The 15182-nt window shown below is 40.3% G+C and overlaps 2 protein-coding genes across 3 annotated transcripts in view; one reads left to right on the forward strand and one right to left on the reverse strand.

The window, feature by feature from the left end:
- CENATAC (centrosomal AT-AC splicing factor) overlaps positions 1–15182 on the forward strand; it is a 480847-nt gene that overhangs the window by 129440 nt on the left and 336225 nt on the right. The gene's annotated exons all lie outside the window — the stretch shown is intronic.
- Positions 4092–15182, reverse strand: part of LOC137438652 (uncharacterized) — a 138197-nt gene continuing 127106 nt past the window's right edge. For both annotated transcript variants that reach the window (XM_068133878.2, XM_068133877.2), the window contains one exon: positions 4092–4598. In XM_068133878.2, coding sequence (XP_067989979.2) covers positions 4552–4598 — 47 coding nt within the window. In that variant the 3' untranslated portion in view covers positions 4092–4551. The remainder of the gene's footprint in view (positions 4599–15182) is intronic.

The raw sequence follows: 15182 nt of genomic DNA on the forward strand, positions 1-15182 counted from the left end.
GGCCGCTTGATAACCACAAATTCCGCCGAGTGGTGCACGTGGTTCTTCTCATCCTTTACGTGCAGCAATTTGCTTTTACCTTGATTTGCAAAAAGGTGGTGAGACTATTCAGGTATAAACGTAGATCCCCAATGCGATGGGAAAGATCACTCGTCTCTCTGAAAGAATTGAGGTCTCCTGCTACACCATGAAAACTGATATAAAACATCGTGAATGTGAAAGTGAAAAAGTGGAAAGCAAAAAAGCAAAAAAGTGAAAAGTGAAAAAGTGTGAAAAAAATGAAAAGACTGATATAAAACATATTGAATGTGAAAGTGAAAAAGTGAAAAGTGAAAAAGTGAGAAAAAAGTGAAAAGACTGATATAAAACATAGTGAATGTGAAAGTGAAAAAGTGAAAATTGAAAAGCCTAGTGAAAAAGCCTAAAAAAAAAGTGAAAAGACTGATATCAAACATAGTGAACGTGAAAGTGAAAAAGTGAAAAAGTTTTTTTTTAAAGCCCAGTGAAAAAGCCGAAAAATGTGAAAAGTGAAAAAAAATTGGAAAGACAAACATCGTGAATGTGAAAGTGAAAAAGTGAAAAGTGAAAGTGAAAAAAGCCCAGTGAAAAAGCCGAAAAAAAGTGAAAAGTGAAAAAGTGTGAAAAAGTGAAAAGTTATATAAAAAATAGTGAATGTGAAAGTGAAAAGTGAAAAAGCCTAGTGAAAAAGCCTAAAAAAAAAGTGAAAAGACTGATATCAAACATAGTGAACGTGAAAGTGAAAAAGTGAAAAAGTTTTTTTTAAAAGCCCAGTGAAAAAGCCGAAAAATGTGAAAAGTGAAAAAAAACTGAAAAGACAAACATCGTGAATGTGAAAGTGAAAAAAGCCCAGTGAAAAAGCCGAAAAAAGTGAAAAGTGAAAAAGTGTGAAAAAGTGAAAAGTGATATAAAAAATAGTGAATGTGAAAGTGAAAAGTGAAGAAGCCTAACAAAAATTGAAAAGTGAAAAAGTGTGAAAAAAAAGTGAAAAGTGAAAAAGTGAAAAAGTGAAAAAGTAAAAAGACTGATATAAAACATACTGAATGTGAAAGTGAAAAAGTGAAAAGTGAAGAAGCCTAAAAAAAAGTGAAAAGTGAAAAAGTGTGAAAAAGTGAAAAGACTGATATAAAACAAAGTGAATGTGAAAGTGAAAAGTGGAAAGTGAAAAAATGTGAAAAAAGTGAAAAGTGAAAAAGTGAAAAGTGAAAAGCCAAAAAAATAGTGAAAATACTGGTATAAAACATAGTGAATGTGAAAGTGAAAAAGTGAAAAAGTGAAAAGTGAAAAAGTGTGAAGAAAAGTGAAAAGTGAAAAAGTGTGAAAAAAGTGAAAAGTGAAAAAGTGAAAAAGCCTAAAAAAAAAGCGAAAAGACTGATATAAAACATAGTGAATGTGAAAGTGAAAAAGTGAAGAAGCCTAAAAAAAAAGTGAAAAGTGAAAAAGTGTGAAAAAAGTGAAAAGTGTGAAAAAAAGTGAAAAGTGAAAAAGCCTAAAAAAAAATATGAAAAGACTGATATAAAACATAGTGAATGTGAAAGTGAAAAAGTGAAAAAGTGGAAAGTGAAGAAGCCTAAAAAAAAGTGAAAAGTGAAAAAGTGTGAAAAAAGTGAAAAGTGAAAAAGTGAAGTGAAAAAGCCCAAAAAAAATAATGAAAAGACTGATATAAAACATAGTGAATGTGAAAGTGAAAAAGTGTGAAAAAAAGTGAAAAGTGAAAAAGTGAAAAAGCCTAAAAAAAAGTGAAAAGATTGATATAAAAGTGAATGTGAAAGTGAAAAAGTGAAAAGTGAAAAGTGAAAAAGTGAAAAACTGAAAAGTGAAAAAGCCTAGTGAAAAAGCTGAACAAAAAAAAAGTGAAAAGACTGATAAAGAACATAGTGAATGTGAAAGTGAAAAAGTGAAAAAGTGAAAAGTGAAGAAGCCTAAAAAAAAGTGAAAAGTGCAAATGTGTGAAAAAAAAGTGAAAAGTGAAAAAGTGAAAAAGCCTAAAAAAAAGTGAAAAGATTGATATAAAAGTGAATGTGAAAGTGAAAAAGTGAAAAGTGAAAAGTGAAAAAGTGAAAAACTGAAAAGTGAAAAAGCCTAGTGAAAAAGCTGAACAAAAAAAAAGGTGAAAAGACTGATAAAGAACATAGTCAATGTGAAAGTGAAAAAGTGAAAAAGTGAAAAGTGAAGAAGCCTAAAAAAAAGTGAAAAGTGCAAATGTGTGAAAAAAAAGTGAAAAGTGAAAAAGTGAAAAAGCCTAAAAAAAAGTGAAAAGATTGATATAAAAGTGAATGTGAAAGTGAAAAAGTGAAAAGTGAAAAAGTAAAAAGTGAAAAGTGAAAAAGCCGAGTGAAAAAGCCGAACAAAAAAAGTGAAAAGACCGATAAAGAACATAGTGAATGTGAAAGTGAAAAAGTGAAAAGTGAAAAAGCCAAACAAAAAAAAGTGAAAAGATTGATATAAAAGTGAATGTGAAAGTGAAAAAGTGAAAAGTGAAAAGTGAAAAAGTGAAAAACTGAAAAGTGAAAAAGCCTAGTAGTGGGGCGGCTTAGCCCAAATATTCAAAAGAATTGTGCATTTTGTGATACAAGCACCAAATTTGGCACAAATGTACATTAATATGTTGCGAACATTTTCAGATATTGGGCCACTTGAAATTCCGTAATTTTTTTTTTCAAATTTTTTCAAATTTCGTAATTTCAAATTTTTTGGGTGACACCGTCACAATTTCGGTCTTCGAGGCCGGCCGATAGGCAAAGTGTGACCGGAAGGGGCGAGGTTCTCCTGACCACGTGGCCCTCGATCTGGGAAGCGAGAGGCGTTCCATTAGTGGACGCGCCCCTCACGCCCGACTTTTGGGCGGCCCCGGCAGGCCGTTTGTTTTGACGTTCCGTGACAGGCCCCACACCCCCACCTCCGGGCCGACCGGAAGCTTGTGCTGAGTACATCATACCTGAACAACTCAGTGAGGCAGAACACAGCAGTGCACACCAGGGTGACCCCTTCAGTGCATAAACCAATTAACCTGTCCACTGCAGGGCATATAGAAATGAAGTTATTTTCTGCATATAATAATAATATAAGTTCAGTTCTATATAACAATTTCTGTTATCACCACTACAACTACCACTACTACAAGCTTTGTCTGGAATTTTGTGGACTAACAGACAAACAGACATACAGACAAGCTGGGATCAAAACATTACCTCCTTCCACCATTGAGTGTAGAGGTAAACATCATGGAAATTATATCATGCCCTAGATTTAATTCATGCTTACCCGTGTATTTGCTTCACTGGTTCACAAGGTCTTTTGCATACATGTAATTCAGACTCTCGTCTTCATTGCTGACCACACAATGTTCGCAACATATTAATGTACATTTGTGCCAAATTTGGTGCTTGTATCACAAAATGCACAATTCTTTTGAATATTTGGGCTAAGCCGCCCCACTATATCGGCCGGCCTCGAAGACCGAAATTGTGACGGTGTCACCCGAAAAATGTTAAATTACGAAATTTGAAAAAATTAGAAAAAAAAAATTACGGAATTTCAAGTGGCCCAATATCTGAAAATGTTCGCAACATATTAATGTACATTTGTGCCAAATTTGGTGCTTGTATCACAAAATGCACAACAGGTTTGCTATGCTGCTACACTATAGTGAAAAAGCTGAACAAAAAAAAAGTGAAAAGACTGATAAAGAACATAGTGAATGTGAAAGTGAAAAAGTGAAAAAGTGAAAAGTGAAGAAGCCTAAAAAAAAGTGAAAAGTGCAAATGTGTGAAAAAAAAGTGAAAAGTGAAAAAGTGAAAAAGCCTAAAAAAAAGTGAAAAGATTGATATAAAAGTGAATGTGAAAGTGAAAAAGTGAAAAGTGAAAAAGTAAAAAGTGAAAAGTGAAAAAGCCGAGTGAAAAAGCCGAACAAAAAAAGTGAAAAGACCGATAAAGAACATAGTGAATGTGAAAGTGAAAAAGTGAAAAAGCCAAACAAAAAAAAGTGAAAAGACTGATATAAAACAGTGAATGTGAAAGTGAAAAAAAAGCCTAGTGAAAAGGCCAAAAAAAAAAAGGGGAAAAGACTGATATAAAACATAGTGAATGTTTAATGAAAAAAGTACATGTGCAGCACCAACAAAATCACTGCTACTTCACGAAAAACATTTATTTACAGCATACATAAGAGTTAACGAAAACATCAAAAGACCAACGGATCAATTTTGTCTTGCATTTCTAGTATATACTACTACTCACAAACGTGCACATATTTCATAATCAGGAAAACTGCAATAAGTGAATGATGAAAAACGAAAGAATAATAAGTTGTCGCAATTCGCTTTTCCCAGGAGGTGCCATTAAAGCAAGAAATATGGTAGTTAAAGAATCTGTAAAACTTCAACACAAAGTTTGCAAGTACTTTTGTCCACAAAGTTGGCATTATAACACAACTTAATTTTTTTATACATTTATAAGAGCTGGTGTGTCAATCCAATCCAAGGAGTATTTAACAGCCAAGGATGGAGTCTTAAGATGGGTAAGGGTCGACCATCACTTCTTCTTTCGTTTTGACTGTGTGTGAGTAGCCACCGGCACATCTGCAACCACAGAACAGCGATCGTCAAACTCGAGCAGTTAAAGGAAGCACATAAACCAATACTTGCTTTACCAAAACCACCACCACTGTTAGAACAGGTATCGAAAATATATTCATTCATTCATTCATTCATTCATTCATGTACCATGCTGTATGCAGGACGTCAGTGCTGCTGAAGCAGTTTCTTCCCTGGGATTACAATCCTGGATGGGTCGCCACTCCGGCACATGAAGTCAGGGCAGGAATTTGTAATTTATTCAAGGTGCCGGCGATAACTCGCCCACTCTTCACGGAGGACACCTTGGGATCTTTAATGTCCACAAACTAATGTCGGCAGATGGCACACCCAGTTTAACGTCCATCCGAGAGACCCTCCCTGTGAAACACCGGCATGACAGTTTATAGCTGCGTTGGGATTCAGACCCAGGCTTCATCGCTTAGAGGCGAGAGAGCGAAACTCCAGGAGGCTTGGCCATCCTGCCAGCGGTTGAAAATGCAACGATACAAAAATAATTTTTGCAACGATACAAAAAAAAATTTGGCACGAAAAAACTTTTATCAGCCATTATCAAAAGTCCGTTAATTTTTGCATGACAACAGCCACGGGATGTCATTAGCCATGACGTCATGACAGGCTGAGCAGATATGCGCAATGCAAGTTGTGTTGATATATGATGATATATCATTGACATCACCCCTTATAAAGTGAAGTGGAGGAGAAGAACAACGAAAAACTAGAAACTATCTGAAAATGCAAAGCACGTCTGCGTCAGTTTGTATTCAGACGTCTTCTTCTTCTTCCGTATGCGCAAAATAACGAAAGCAGTTAAAAAAAAATACAAAATGAAAATTGGTGATTTTACGCAATCTTGACCTTTTGATCCCTCAAAAAAAAAAAAAAAAAAAAAAAAAAAAAATCGGCTTGTAGCTATTCATTGGTGAACCAATTCAGTGACCCAATATGCAAATTATTTTAATTTCAGGTCAATCAGTTGAAAATTAGCGATTTTATGTGACACTGAACTTTGACCTTTTGACCTTTTGACCGAATTATTAACTTTCCTTCTCCATATTCTCATAATAAAGCTTTGTTGAAAATTTGATTACAAAACCCAAATTGTAAATTTAAATTTCAGCTCAATCTGGTGAAAATTGGCGATTTTATGTGACACTGAACTTTGACCTTTTGACATTTTGACCGAATTATTAATTTTCCTTCACCATATTCTCATAATAAAGCTTTGTCGAAAATTTGATGACAAAACCCAAATTGTAAATTTAAATTTCAGGTCAATCTGGTGAAAATTGGCGATTTTATGTGACACTGAACTTTGACCTTTTGACCTTTTGACCGAATTATTAATTTTCCTTCACCATATTCTCATAATAAAGCTTTGTCGAAAATTTGATGACAAAACCCAAATTGTAAATTTAAATTTCAGGTCAATCTGGTGAAAATTGGCGATTTTATGTGACACTGAACTTTGACCTTTTGACCGAATTATTAACTTTCCTTCTCCATATTCTCATAATAAAGCTTTGTTGAAAATTTGATGAGAAAACCCAAATTGTAAATTTAAATTTCAGCTCAATCTGGTGAAAATTGGCGATTTTATGTGACACTGAACTTTGACCTTTTGACATTTTGACCGAATTATTAATTTTCCTTCACCATATTCTCATAATAAAGCTTTGTCGAAAATTTGATGACAAAACCCAAATTGTAAATTTAAATTTCAGGTCAATCTGGTGAAAATTGGCGATTTTATGCGACACTGAACTTTGACCTTTGGACATTTTGACCGAATTATTAACTTTCCTTCTCCATATTCTCATAATAAAGCTTTGTTGAAAATTTGATGAGAAAACCCAAATTGTAAATTTAAATTTCAGGTCAATCTGGTGAAAATTGGCGATCTTACGTGACACTGAACTTTGACCTTTTGACATTTTGACCGAATTAACTTTCCTTCTCCATATTCTCATAATAAAGCTTTGTTGAAAATTTGATGACAAAACCCAAATTGTAAATTTAAATTTCAGGTCAATTGGATGAAAATTGACGTTTTTATGTGACCTTTTGACCTTTTGACAAAATTATTAATTTGCCTTCTCCGAAATTATCACAATAAAGCTGTGGTGAAAAATCGATCACTCTAGCTGAAATGGTAAAAAGTAATGGCCTGGCCATTATTCCATTTCAACATTTACATGTTCTCCCTCTGATCAGTGTTCTTTGGGAGATGTTGAAGTTGACAGCACTGAACAACAGGGGCGAGAGGTTGGGTGATAGTGATATCAGCAACCAATGGGGTTTTCATCTGGCAAGGCTCAAAGGAGATTCCTCCGTGCCAAGCCTGGGTGATTATTCCATGGTGGAGTCACAATCCTGCGACGTTTGCCGGCAAAAGGAATGTGCCTCAGCATTTTCCAGGCAAATTTCCAAGTTTAAAATTTAATGAAAATGTTTACAATGAAATTTAAAATTATAGCAAATTTTCTCTGATGCACCCAGGCTCTGTCTGTTGCACATAAAGCCCTTGTGCGTAATGTGGGAGACACACATGGAATGTCAACTTGTGGTAAAACGTGGGATTACTACCTTCCCTCACCTCGCCCCTCTTATGCTGCATGCTAACCCCTTCCCTGGTGTTGCGTGACCCACATTGCCGAAGAAAATCGCAAATTAAAAACCAAGCAAACATGGTGCTGTTAGGATGATAGATGTGCACTGCTGGATAGGATGATAGATATTACATGTGGGGAAAAAGAATCAAGAGTGACATTCACGGTTCCAACACTTGGAACCCTGAATTATCTTGACGGTTTTAGTGTTTGTGCTGGAGGTCATAGATGGTGATGTACAGTGCGTGCATTCAGAAAGTATTCAGACCCCTTCACTTTTTTCACATTTTGTTATGTTGCAGCCTTAAGCTGAAATCGTTTAAATTCATTTTTTCCCTCATCAATCTACACTCAATACCCCATAATGACAAAGAGAAAACAGGGTTTTAGAAAGTTTTGCAAATTTATTAAAAAGAGAAAACTGAAATATCACATTGACATAAGTATTCAGACCCTTAACTCAGTACTTAGTTGAAGCACCTTTGGCAGCGATTACAGCCTCGAGTCTTCTTGGGTATGACGCGACAAGCTTTGCACACCTCGATTTGGGGATTTTCTGCCATTCTTCTCTGCAGATCCTCTCAAGCTCTGTCAGGTTGGATGGGGACCATCGGTGGACAGCCATTTTCAGGGCTCTCCAGAGATGTTTGATTGGGTTCAAGTCAGGGCTCTGGCTGGGCCACTCAAGGACCTTCACAGAGTTGTCCCGAAGCCACTCTTGCATTGTCATGGCTGTGTGCTTTGGGTCATTGTCATGTTGGAAGGTCAACCTTCAGCCCAGTCGGAGGTCCTGAGCGCTCTGTTTCAGGTTTTCATTAAGGATATCTCTGTACTTTGCTCCGTTCATTGTTCCCTCAACCCTGACCAGTCCCCCAGTCCCTGCTGCTGAAAAACATCCCCACAGCATGATGCTGCCACCACCATGCTTCACCGTTGGGATGGTATTGGGCAGGTGATGAGCGGTCCCTGGTTTCCCCCAGACATGACGCTTAGAATTGAGGCCAAACAGTTCAATCTTGGTTTAATCAGATCACAGAATCTTGTTTCTCACAGTCTGAGAGTCCTTTAGGTGCTTTTTTGCAAACTCCAAGCGGTCTTTCATGTGTCTTTCACTGAGGAGAGGCTTCCGTCTGGCCACTCTGCCATAAAGCCCTGATCGGTGGAGTGTTGCAGTGATGGTTGTCCTTCTGGAAGTTTCTCCCATCTCCACACAGGATCTCTGGAGCTCAGCCAGAGTGACCATTGGGTTCCTGGTCACCTCTCGTACCAAGGCCCTTCTCCCCCGATTGCTCAGTTTGGCCGGGCGGCCAGCTCTAGGAAGAGTCCTGGTTGTTCCAAACTTCTTCCATTTAAGAATTATGGAGGCCACTGTGCTCTTGGGAACCTTCAATGCAGCAGAGATTTTTTTTGTAGGCTTCCCCAGATCTGTGCCTCGACACAATCCTGTCTCTGAGCTCTGCAGGCAGTTCCTTCGACCTCATGGCTTGGTTTTTGCTCTGATATGCATTGTCAGCTGTAAGACCTTATATAGACAGGTGTGTGCCTTTCCAAATCATGTCCAATCAATTGAATTTACAACAGGTGGACTCCAATCAAGGTGTAGAAACATCTCCAAGATGATAAAGAGAAATGGGAGGCACTTGAGCTAAATTTTAAGTGTCATAGCAAAGGGTCTGAATACTTATGTAAAAATGATATTTCAGTTTTTTCTTTTTAATAAATTAGTAAAACTTTCTAAAATCCTGTTTTCTCTTTGTCATTATGGGGTATTGAGTGTAGATTGAGGAGGGAAAAAATGAATTTAAACGATTTCAGCATAAGGCTGCAACATAACAAAATGTGAAAAAAGTGAAGGGGTCTGAATACTTTCTGAATGCACTGTATATGTTGCCGACAGGTATAGAAAACTGAATCAAACGGCCTTTAAAAATATTTCCTGATATCGATTACACTTTAATTGTTTCTGGGCTTCTATTGACTGCATGTACAGTTGTGGCCAAAAATATTGGCACCCTTGCACTTTCTTTTTTTAAACACAATTTTCTCTAAAAATAAGTTGAAATTGACAATTTGGTCTCCACAATTCTTTATTTCACTGTAAATATTACAGAACCTTTGTTTTTGATTCAGAACTTAATATATCGATTTAAATCAGAAGGAAAAAAGCTTTTTTTTTTGGTATACAAGATAGAGGCTCCTGTAAGAGCTAACATTAATCACAAAAAAAAAAAAAAAATGGACACATATAAACATATAATAACGGGAGCGGGAGATGGGGAGAGAGAGGGAAGCACACAAGTAAAACATTTGAGAGCAGGGACATAGGTAGATCTGTGGGAGGAAGCGGGCTTGGGGGGAGGAGGCATGGGAAGGGGGATGCGGGGGTGGGGGGGGGGGGGGGAGAGGCATAAAACACATGGACACTGCTAGGTCTTCCAGGAAAGAAGTCGGTATTTCAAAAAAGTGGATCTAGGGTGAATTAACGAGGGTAGAAAAGATCAAGGTTTTGGATGGGGGAAGACAAGAGATGGTGGTGAAAAGCTGTTTTAAAGACCTGGAGGGAGGAGTGGGATTGAAGAGAGTGTGGGAGTTTGTTCCAGATGCGGGAGAAAAGAGGAATGAAGGAGTGAAGGTGAGCAGAGAGTCTTGATTTTGGCAGTTTCATCAGAAGAGGGTTGCTGGCAGATCTTCTGTGTCCTGCAGGAATATTTGGGGGACAGAGCACAGACAGAGCAGGGGGAGCAAGGCCGAAGAGGAGTCGGTAGAAGACAGAAAGACCACCAACCTGCCTGCGGTGAGTGAGTGAAAGGCCCTCGGAGTTAGCTTCATCGCGGGAGATTCCAATGATTCTGAAAGCTTTGGTTTCAACAGCGTGAAGCCGAGCTAAGTGTGTGGCAGGAGCACCAGCCCAGAGGGGAGAGCAGTATTCCATTGAGCTGCGGATGAAAGCCTTGTATGTGGTGAGGAGCTCAGGTGTGCCAAGGAAGGACTTCACATGATGGAGAATGCCCAGTCGGCGACTGGCTTTGGAGGCCAGCTTGGAAATGTGGTTTTCAAGATTCCGTGAACCTTGGGCTGGAGGAAGGGTATGACAACTGAAGACGAGATGGGATAAATCTGTGCATGAGAGAGAGCAAATTCCTTTGGAAGAATTCCCAGGATGAGTTGATGTCAGAGGCAGTTGAGATGGGAGACCAGTCCAGATGATTGATGGAAGCTTGAAGACCATGCCAGTTGGCCTGAGTGAAATGCCAGACTCGTCAACGCTGAGGAGGCTATATGAGAATGGCCAGAGAGATGTCCACTTTAACAAGCATATGGTCAGATGAACCGATTGGAGCAGAAGAAGAGCAGCAGACATTTGCAGGGAAGTTTGTCACAACCAAGTCTGGAAGAGAAGATGCTCCGTTGACTGAGATCTGGGTCGGGAAATTGACAGATTGTGTCAGTCTCAGTTGGTCGCAGAAGTCCTTTGCTGAGGTGCCATGCCTGGTGTGAGAGGTACCCACACTCAGCCAGCTGGCATGATCACCACATACAAGGAAGAGAGAGTTGGGATGAGTAGACAGAGGTTGGTCTATGTTATCAGACAGCGAGATGTAGATGGAGTCATCACTGTTTGGTGGACGGTACAACACACATATGAACAAAAGGTGGGAGCGAAGGGGAAGCCATAGCCAGAGGTATTCCTGGGGTTGAGGTTGAGAGAGGGCAGTGCAGGGAGAGTGCGGAAGAGAGTTTTTGATAGAGATAGCAACCCCACCTCCAGGACAAGGCTCAGGTCTATCATATCCAGTGGTGTAGTCTAGTTTTTTGTAGTGGATATACTGTGATTTTTCCCTTCCAGCCTCATAGACACCCGTCCTGAAGCGACACCCCATAAGCACCACCACACTCACTAATGCATACAGTATGCATCTACACGTCATTGAGAGCATTCTGAAAGACTGGTCATGTGTTATCAACATCAATTTATTTTCAATTTTTTAGCAACAAGACTCAGCCAGTTAAGAGCTATTTAGCTTAGATGTTATGTGAATGTGTTAACAAATAAAGGTTGAAAAGGCACTTAACATCATCAAAGTATCCATACTGGGTTCACTGTGTTTGTCCACAAGCCCTGGAAAAAGGATGGAACACTAACAGACAGCCCAGCTCCTGTTCCACCTGGTTTGCTGGCAGTGTGCTTGGGGTGGGGTAAGAAGGGGAGGGTGGGTGGCCTGGTAGTCTACAAAGCTTTCCAAATATGTTTGTAGTTGTACTCGGGCATCTGAGGTGTGCATTTCCTCCTTGCTTGCGTGGCAGAGCGATGGCCTCTCAACCATGTTGTGACGTACTTCCTTGACTCAAAAGTCTTACCGGGGGACCATTGATGCTGATCATCATCAAATTACTTACATTGGACAACAACAGTGCAGATCTCTTGTCCGTGCATACATTGTTCATGAGACTGAAGCCCCTTTCACACTCTGCAGTGCTGCAAGGGATGGTCTGCATGCATCGTATGAGTGGTTTGAGGCTTTCAGGCTCACTGTCTGGGTGCTCAAGGAAATCTCTCATACCATTAACTGCTTGCTCTTCACAAAGATTGAACCGCCTGCACAGTCGTTTCACTTGTGCCTCACCATGCCGTATACCAGGTGTTGATGGCCAGTTGTCTGTATCCAGAACGCTGAGATCATGAAGCATTTCACCTTCAAATGAGAGGCGCTTCTCCATGCTGTTGATCAGACTTTGTAGGAACTGCTTTGCATTGATTGGTGTGAGCTTTGCATTTGACTTTGCATTTTGATCAAATCAAATTTGATTCATATAGTGCATTTTATGAATGAAAGTTATTTATATAGCGCATTTTATGAATGAAAGTGTGAAAGTTCTGTCACGAAACTATGTTGTTACGTATCCTCACGCATTTTTAAGTGGGTATACGGAAATCCTGGACCTTTCCTAGTGGGTATACGGCATATACCTGCGTATCACATAGACTACACCACTGATCATATTGGAGGAGGGAGTAACCAGGGAGAGATATTAAGGAATCAGAGAAATCTTGAAGGAGGAAAGATTCTGTTAAGCAGATTAAGTCTGGTTTGTCAGAAGCAACCTGTATGAAGAGATCAATCAGGTTTGAGCGAAGGCCCCGGATGTTTGAGGACCATACCGTTAAAGAAGGGGAAGGGGGAGCATTGGATACAGGACAGGGGTGGGGAGGGGTAGGGTAATATGAGGAAGAGGAGGAGGAGGTAGGGAGAGCTGTTGATAGTGTGTCAGAGATTTCAGAAGAGCTAAGAGAAAGGGAAGGATGAGAAGGACAAAAGGTTTGATGGTGATTGGATGAGGCACAGTGAGGTGTTGTTTGAGGGGGGGAAGGGCAGAGCAAGGAAGAAGGTTGGAGGAGATGGAGGTAAGAGTTGGAAGGGAGAGGAAGCGGGGAGGATGCTTGCAGGAGGAGGGGTGGGAGGGGAGAATTGGAGAAAAAAGGAGGGTGTGGAGATTTGAAGGGGAGGGGATAGGGAGAGGGGGTGTTTTGAAGGGGAGGGGTGAGGGGGGAATTTAGGAGGGGTGGGGTCAGGGGGGGTTTGGGAGGGGAGGGATGAGGGGGGAGATTTGAAGTGGAAGGGTTAGGGGGGAGTTGAGGAAGGGAGGGGTGAGGAGGGAGTTTAGGAGGGGAGGGGCAAGGCGAGAGTTTAGGAGAGAAGGGGTGAGGGGGGAGATTTGAAGTGGAAGGGTTATGGGGGAGTTCAGGAGGGGAGGGGTGAGGGGGGAGTTTAGGAGGGGTGGGGTGAGGGGGAAGTTTAGGAGGGGAGGAGCAAGGGGGGAGATTAGAAAGGGATGGGTGAGGGGAGTTTAGGAGTGGAGGAGTGAGTTTGGATTTAGAAAGTGTTGGACGATTAATGGAAAACGAACATTTATTGCAAAATGAGTTTCTTGTGATTTTCGAGTCAGAGATCCGTTGTGGAATGGAACGCAGGTGAGTTTAGGGAATGTAGAAAGAAAGAACTGTAAGAACTTGAATTTTTATTTGAAATGGAGAGATTTGGAGAGCAAATCGAAGACAATCTTTTAAAGAAAAAGAAGAAAAGTGTGTTATAATATACAACAGAATACAACACTTCAGGGGAAGGTTTAAACATTTAAAAACTAAACCATGAAAACTATCTGGGGAAAATTCCTGAAATGAGGGCATGAAAGATTCCTAAGGGAGATTAAGGAATTCAGAACAGGTTCAGAAGCAGGAACAGAAGAATATGAGATTGACAGCCAGGAGAGCAGAGAACGAAGCAACAGGGAGGTGTATAAGCAAATGTGTTTGTACGGGAGGAGAGGCCTACTTTTAAAATTCTTTGTAAATATATTTATTTGAAGGTTAAGTGAAAGTGGATAAGAGGAAGAAGGAGAAAGTTGAAGGAGTATGGTGAAAACTAGAATTGGAAAGGTGTTGGCTGGAGAGGATTGAGTTTTGAAAGGAGAGAAAAAAATGGGTGGGGCAAATACGTGGTCGAAGAACGAACGAACACAGGTCGAGAAGGCAATGGGGGTTGTTTTTTTTTTTTGAATTAAGACTTTTAATAAAGGGTAAGATGATCGGGGAAAGTATGGGGTGAAAAGAAAGACAAAGAAAAAGCAATACAGTGAGAGAACGAAAGTAAATGGACAAAAAACGACCGCCGAGAGGAGACAGGAAAGCCTTGAGGAACCAGGCCTGAAAAACGTGGCAGGAACAACTGACAATTATACACAGGCATGCACGATTTGCACCGAGATCTTACGAGAAACACACAGAAGACACACACACACCGTAAAATAAAAATACAGTTTTGACAAAAATACAAGCGGGGGAGGGGGGGGGGGGGGGGACTACTTTACTTTGATAGCATAGCATGGAGAGCTTGGAAAAACACAACCTCGTGTGGAAGCGGCATTGACAAAATCATTGAGACCCCAGACTTAATATTTGGCAGCACAGCCTTTGGACAAAATTAATGCAGTCAAGCGCTTCCTATAGCCAACAATGAGCTTCTTACACCCCTCTACTGGCAGTTTGGCCCACTCTTCTTGTGCAAACTGCTCCAGTTATCCCAGATTTGAAGGGTGCCTTCTCCCAACTGCTGTTTTCAGATCTCCCCACAGGTGTTCAAAGGGATTTAGATCTGGACTCATTGCTGGCCACTTCAGAACAGTCCAGCGTTTTGTCTTGAACCATTCCCGGGTGCTTTTTGAAGTGTGTTTGGGGTCATTGTCCTTCTGCAAGATCCATGAACTTCCATGGAGACCAAGCTTTCAGACACTGGGTTGAAGATTGCGCTCCAAAATGCCTTGGTAATCTCCTGATTTTATGATGCCATGCACACATTCAAGGCAACCAGCGCCAGAGGCAGCACAGCAACCCCAAAACATATCTGAACCTCCTCCATGTTTGAGTGTAGGGAAGGCGTTCTTTTCTTTGAAAGCTTCATTTTGTTTTCTGTAAACATAGAGATGATGTGCTTTACCAAAAAGCTCTAGTTTGGTCTCATATGGCCAAAGGACAATCTCCCAGAAGAATTTTGGCTTGTTCAGGTGTGTTTTGGAAAACTCCAGTCAGGCTTTCTTGTCTCTCTCTCAGTAGTAGAGTCCTCCTGGGTCTCTTGCCACAGAACCCCCTTTCATTGAGTTGGTGACGGATGGTGCGAGTTGAAACTGTCGTATCTTGTGTCTGAAGGTCAGCTTGAATCAGTTTGGCAGTTGATCGAGGTGCTTTCTCCACCATTCGAAAATTCCTTCACTGCAATCTTCGATCAAGTTTTCTCTTGCGGCCACGTCCAGGGAGGTTGGATGCAGTACCATGGGCCTTAAACGTCCTGATAACATTGCATACGGTGGACACAGGAACATCAAGGTCTCTTGAGATGGACTTGTAGCCTTGAGATTGTCCATGCTTGGCTACAATTTTGTGTGTGACCTCCTCAGACAATTCTCT

The sequence above is a fragment of the Myxine glutinosa genome, chromosome 13 (genome assembly GCF_964187855.1).
Source record: "Myxine glutinosa chromosome 13, kmMyxGlut1.1, whole genome shotgun sequence".
Taxonomy (NCBI): domain Eukaryota; kingdom Metazoa; phylum Chordata; class Myxini; order Myxiniformes; family Myxinidae; genus Myxine; species Myxine glutinosa.